Source organism: Engystomops pustulosus, chromosome 5, assembly GCF_040894005.1.
Source record: "Engystomops pustulosus chromosome 5, aEngPut4.maternal, whole genome shotgun sequence".
Taxonomy (NCBI): domain Eukaryota; kingdom Metazoa; phylum Chordata; class Amphibia; order Anura; family Leptodactylidae; genus Engystomops; species Engystomops pustulosus.
This window is the reverse complement of record NC_092415.1, coordinates 70,206,332-70,213,284: the sequence shown is the minus strand read 5'-3', so window position 1 is coordinate 70,213,284 and position 6,953 is coordinate 70,206,332. Positions and strand designations below refer to the sequence as shown.

The window sequence follows — 6,953 nt, the reverse complement described above, 5'->3', positions numbered from 1 at the left end:
TTGCAACATCTACTTCAAGATGTTTTCTTTAGAAACCATTAATCCATGCAAATTGATGCCGAGTTAGACATTACCCATCCATGAAACATGTCCGTGTGATCACATCAAAAATCCCCCAGGGAATTCTATAGGACGTTTCCATAAAAAACCAATTGTCAAGAGGCCACTGAAATATCATCACACAGGTACATACTGTAATAAAACCAAGTTGACATCTCATCCAGCTATGCATGGCTTTATCGGATTTATTGTAAATGTTTTCAATGTGTTCTTTTTCCAAGTGTCCCATATGAGGTAAGAATGTCATGAAGAATCTGCCCATAAAATGTCACAGTATCTTGCATCAGAAGAGTGACTGAAAGCTTTCATGTCTTATTTAGCATCATCAAATGAGATGTAGGGCTCTATACCAGTGGATTTTTTTTAAAATCCACATTTATGGCTTTCAAAAGCTCAGCGCCTGCAGAAGCATAAAATAATCCTGTGTAAAGTACTCTGGAATATGTCTCCTGTGTGTAAATAAACAGTATTATTTGTATTTACAATTGTTGTATTGTTGGCACAAAGTAACAATACACCTGCAACACCTACAGCAGATTAAAATTAGAAGGGCATAAAGTAAAAGGGTTGTAATCCTGCTGATCCAGATGAGATCATTTAAAAATAAATTTGTTTTGATTGAAAAATTGTTACCAACCTTAATACAGTCAATTTTTTTCTACACATCTACATCAACCAGTGCACGGCTTGTGTGATTAGGAGCAGGTTGCCTGTTGTAAAACTTGGCCACAACAGTTAAAGGGGAATTGTTTATTTTGGCACATTTTACAACAATTATATGAATGCATAACAAATTTGGGTGTCAGAAATGAAAAGTACAATAATAAAAAACGCTTCCAAACAAAGATGTATATAGCCATGTTGAAAAAAAACAAAAAAACAAACATGCATACAGTCAAAATGCAGTAGATAAACTGAAAAAAACCCATCCTTGCTAAAATTGATCCTGTCCACATGGAGTGGAATCACATTGGGGGGACTTATGACGCCAGGTATGCCAGATTTCTGGTATACAAGGCATGAAAAAGTCCCAAATCAGGAAAAACGCCACAGAATTTGTGACTTTTTAAGTCTTATAAACCCCACACGCAACTTTTAAAAAATGTTGGCGTAGCAGGGAAAAAGTTGCACCATGGCATGAATGGCCTGGCCTGCCAAATTTACTATAACCTGCACATGAATACTGGCGTATGTTGTGGCTGAAATCTACACTCATTCCAGCGCACAAGTACTACGCTGAAGTTACTAAGAGGTCCAAAACTCTTAGTAATTCTGGAGTGACATGCAGCAGTGCAATAGTTATTAAGAAACACTCCACATTGTCTTAATTAATATCCCCCACTGTGTCATAATTAGCTGCTTTTTAGAGCAATGTCATTGTTAGGAGGCTGCTTATAGGTCAAAATACACTCAACACAGCCCAAAAAGTGACAAATAGTGTAAACCTCCTTAGCAACCCAAGTCCCCAATTTGAAGCATATCTTTAAGCATTTACATCGTAAAATGTAAAATCTGTACCAGGCTCCCCAACTATGAAGTAAAGTGCATAATACAGGTCTTTATTTTGTATTTACAATAAATTTTCTATATTGAAACATAGAGAAGAAAGTGGAACATTAAGTGCAGCACCTTCAGCTCAGGTATTGTGTGATTGCATGCTCTACACCCTCTCAAATCGTGCTCTATCCTTACTAGGGTTTTCTGTGACCTTAGAGGGACAAAAATAAGACACAATACATGTAATAATAATAATAAAATAGTTAGTCCCATACATCACTCATAAAGAAATAGCTAACACATAAACACATTTCTACAAGTCATGAAATTCAAATGCCTGTAAGTTATAAAACAAGTGAAATATTTTTAATACAAATCATCAAAAGAGAATCCTGCATCTCATTAGATAAAAAAACACCTGCAAATAAAAAAGGCAATTAAAATGATTATTGCAAAAATGGATTTATATTGTGCCTGGTCATAAAGACTCAAAATACTGTGACCAGGAACAAGTGAATAGATCTTCTCTTATTCTGCATGTTCGGTTGTATTATGTCTGCAATGTGAGCTGGCTTCTTCTGAATACAGTAGGACTGCTCCTGTGTTTGTTCAAGGCTTCTTACAGAATCACCGCCGTTTGTTTTTCCAGCTCTTAAATACTTAAGGACATTATAAGCTCCAACTCATTTAGCACAGGGCAATGATACATCCAGCTGTGGTAGGTGAAGCTGCAGACAGCTATAACTGATGATAGGACTGACTGCAGCATACATCATACTGGCAGCCATGAAGCTATAGGCTCTGCTCACATTGGGGAAAAGACTTAATTAAGGATTAGAACTGCCCCATCCAAACACCAAGAGGCACATTAAGCGTTACCTCCCCAATTCTATCACTAGGTGTCGCCACTAAACCGTCCATGAATGAGGCTCAATTCAGCTTTACCATTTAATTGGGAAGTAACAGAAGGTTCAATAGTCCTGTTAAATAAGTCATTTGCCAAAATGAACAATGAAGCATTGTGCTGGAGAATAACACTCTCATATGCAGCATTTGTTAAAGGACATGTCTATTGCAATGATACCTCTATGTCTATAATGGCCAAGACCTTTTACTTGATCAGGGAAAGGGTCAATAACCTTAGAGCAGAATGACTCTATAATATTATTAGTGTCTTTTGGATGATTATTGATGCCTGTGCTGTGTATACCACAGTGACTATGTATCTCCTGCAAATTGCATCTGCAACCTAAAGGATTCCCCCAGGTGATCACTTTCTAGATAATAACAAGTGACCAGGATAATATGTGCAAGGCAGCAAAAAAGGCATGAACTCCTGCATTGAGGGGAGAGGAAATGACAGCAAGGGAGGGAGAGGAGAAGAGAGGAGGGAGATGGAGACTATTAGAGATGGGCGGGTAGAATCAGGCGACTCCTGTTTTCCTGTGTGTTTGCCAGCACAACCTCAGCTCGTTGTGCCTAAGCAATACAACTTCATAGGCAAGCAAGAAGCTACTGTAACACCATGGACCTTCCAGGTAACACTTTTCTTCCTTCTTTCGCTGGACAGTGTCAATGGGGGAATTTGGGGCAGCCCTAAAGTTCAGAAAGGGACTTAATGTGCTGCCAACCTGACTTCTGCGAGCCTCAGGAATAGCTTTCTATGGAGGGAATTGATCTGTTTTAGTTTTTGACAGGGATTTCTTGCAGCTATTGATTTTACACAGCAAATGACAACTACTGTAAGTGGCCTTTAAATCAGGTCACAGGAGCAAGATGCTGAAAGTTTATCATCCATGAGAAGGTCTGGGTCATTTATAGATGAATCTATCCAGAATGTGTCTGAGGGAGGTGGTGCTGGTATTGAGCAGGGTCTTTCTTACCTGCCATATGGCTAGGGATATTATTGATGAATAGTAACCTCTATGAACATCTGGAAGGATAGGACTAGTTTTCTGTATTATAAATCTACTTTTATTTATAGGTTCAGCCCAACAAGGAAACTGAGCAAGAGAACTCAAGCAAGGGACTATAGGAGAATCAAGACTGCCAAAGAGCAAGAGCATCTTGTGGAGTGCCGGGCTGCCAGCTCATTGCTGTGCCAGGATGGATCTATGGGGCAATGCTACAGGAGAGAAAGGAGCTGCGGTGAAGCCTTTGAAGTGGGAGCAAAGCTTCCTGAGAGTTGCTAAAGTGATGCTGTCCATGGTGCTGATGTTACTAGCGCCACCCACAGTCCATGCTCAGAATGACACAGAGCCTATAGTGCTGGAGGGAAAGTGCCTGGTGGTCTGCGATTCCAACCCGTCATCAGATGGAGCAATCACATCGTCTCTGGGTATATCTGTACGATCTGGGAGTGCCAAGGTTGCTTTTTCTGCGATTAGGAACACCAACCATGAGCCCTCTGAGATGAGTAACCGCACCATGACTATCTATTTCGATCAGGTATAAGTGACATGCTGAAATATACCATTACAAGATACTGTATGTATTTCAACATCTAGAGAACTGAGTGTGAATTGGCCAATCGCTAGCACAGCCTATTAGTAAAGCAGATCAGATGCCAGGGCTGTAATATAGACATTAATAAAGCGATGCCCCATTGATTTGCCACTTATAAAGTTCATTCCCCATAAAATGTAATGGAGCCTGACACATAACAGGTGCAGATGTGAGCAGAGCCACACATTGTGCACTATAAGATAACATGCTACCTAGCCCACAATTTTCTTCTTGACAACTTGATGGTTCACCTACGACTTTCATAAAGTTTGCTTGTCTTCTATCGCTATTTCTTGTGAAATATGTACTTTCCCCAATAAGCTTTTCATACAGAAGGCAGCAAGGAGTAAATCCTACTCCATTGTAGAAGGTGTGTAGTGAACGCGGCAATTATGGATCAGTTAGAAAATGTCAGTAAATGTGCAGTTCTGTAATAGTTATTAAACAAATGAGAAATCTTCTATCTAGACATTCATTTTCTCGTCAGTATTATGTAACAGCCCCTAATGTTAAGAAATATTATGACAGATGTTAGACATGTAAGTGTATTTCTCAGCACGATGCAACATGCTGCACCATCCCTTCTCTATTAACGGGGAATCGGTCACTGTACACGATCGCATCGCATTGTAGACAGATCCCCAATTACAAAGGATCAGAACTATTCAATCAGATGAATATTATATGTATTCACCTGGCATTATATGGATAAATCTGCTTTTACAATGGATACTGTACATGGAACCGATGTCACAATTGTCATAAGGTTTATCTGTAAATGTAATTCCTAGGACTGTAATATTTTCAAAAAATTGGGCAAATGAGAAATATAAAATAATAAAATACAATGGAACTTTTTAACCCTAGTATTTGCTCTATGCTCAACGGCTCCCTGTAAAATAGTGGAAGCTTTTTTCAGAGGGACCGATGTATGGAGGAGCAGAATCCAAGCTGTGACTTCTTTTGTGTGTTGATATATTGTAACTACTGAAAGATTTCCATTTATCACTCCCTTCATTTATGTGTTTATTTTAATGTAATATATAGGCAGACTGTTGCCTCACCTTGGCTTTCCACTTCATTGTGTAGAGGAGGAGATTGATTGACTTCTAGAGATAGTAGCCTTCACACCAAGTGTGATTTATGAAGACCTTAGATGCTGTCACTGTGTTGCGACTTCACACTATAGAAAACTATGATGATTTACAACTTACACTTCACCTTTTCTAGGTGCTAGTAAATATTGGAAACCACTTTGACCTTGCATCCAGTGCATTTGTAGCGCCAAGGAAAGGAATCTATAGCTTCAGCTTTCATGTGGTCAAAGTGTACAACAGACAGACCATCCAGGTGAGTGACCGTATATTGTACTTACCTAGATCCCACTGTTTTGCAATGTATAATCTAGTATGTAACATAAATAATGGTCCTCTGGTCGTGATGTCATCTTGATATAAAGGAGACATGGTTATATGTATACATTGCCAGATTGATGATAACGGTGGGTGGGTTATAGAAGAATAGATATTTCTAATGTCTTATAACCAAATGGCTGATGATGGGAAATATATTTATAGGGTGGGTCACTTTTGACAATCTCATGATAGATTTTTATTCTTTCCTTCCCAGGTAAGCCTGATGCAGAATAACTATCCGGTCATTTCAGCCTTTGCTGGCGATCAGGATGTCACCAGAGAAGCGGCCAGTAATGGGGTTCTTCTGCACATGGAGAGAGCTGATAAAGTGCACCTAAGACTGGACAGGGGCAACCTCATGGGGGGCTGGAAATATTCGACCTTCTCTGGCTTTTTAGTATTTCCATTATAAGGAGAGAAGAAGAAGCAAGACTGGACAGTCCATATAGCCATTAATGTGGTGGAACAAGACCTTCTCTCCGACCTCCCTCTCTGTAGAAGAACAAATTCTCTTCTAGGTAACATATTTACTATGATATTGACATTTCCTTGGGAAACTGCGCCTCTAATTAGTTTTAGACGACAGTGATCTTTAGGAGAAATGAAATTATCGACCTGAGCAATTTGTACCTGTGATTGTAAAGTCAATATCGGAATTTATTGTTGGGATCATTGACTTTTTTTGTTGTTGTTCTGAGACAAATCCTCGGACCCACAGAGTTGATAGGAGGCATCACAAAGAGAAGATTCCAAATCCGTGTCCTTGCAATGCTTCTTTTAGTGTTTGTATAGCCTTAAGAAACGAATGGCTTGAGTCTCAGTAATGTATATTTTTGGATTTCTGGAAGTGCTTTATACAGACAAGCGACATTTGCACGATTGGAATTTACCTATTTCGTTTTTGTGTTGTTTGTGTATTTCTTGATCTTTTCTTTTCAGGGTGCTGAGATGTAAATTAGGTTGACCAATACAAAAACGTATATAGCTGTAAAGCAGAGTAAAGCTTATCGATTAAAGCTGTCTTCTTTCCAAGTCTTTGCTTGAGTGCATCCTCTTCTGACTTTCTGGATTATATGGGGTCTCCTTGTACACAGAGCTGACACTTTCAGCACAATTGCATCATTCTTCTTCCCAAGAAGCTTACATCTCCACCACTGCCCAGTGGACAAATGTTCACTTACTGATGCATCTATTTCATGGCACTGGACAGTGCTTTATACTGCAGCCACACTCCCCAGGACACACATTCTTTGCAGGGGGTTAAATCCACAGCTATGGAAATAGTTTATGACTTCAGATATTCTGATCAAAAAACACACAGGTGCACTTGTATTGGTGGATATTCTCAAACTAAGACCTCGCAGTGCAGTGATTTGCGATGTAACTATTATTACCAATGGTTCCTGAGCAAAATGCCAGTCTCATGTTGACAATGAGCAGTTGACATGACTAAGCAGCCCCTCAGATTAGTGGAGA

General features: G+C 39.3%; 1 protein-coding gene across 1 annotated transcript; it reads left to right on the top strand.

The window, feature by feature from the left end:
- Positions 1-2,941: 2,941 nt before the first annotated feature.
- On the top strand, positions 2,942-6,512 carry CBLN2 (cerebellin 2 precursor). The gene is made up of 4 exons (XM_072152315.1): positions 2,942-3,095; positions 3,542-4,005; positions 5,293-5,412; positions 5,692-6,512. The coding sequence occupies exons 2-4, from the start codon at positions 3,664-3,666 to the stop codon at positions 5,887-5,889; spliced, it is 660 nt and encodes a 219-aa protein (XP_072008416.1). The 5' UTR covers positions 2,942-3,095; positions 3,542-3,663; the 3' UTR covers positions 5,890-6,512.
- Positions 6,513-6,953: the final 441 nt, after the last annotated feature.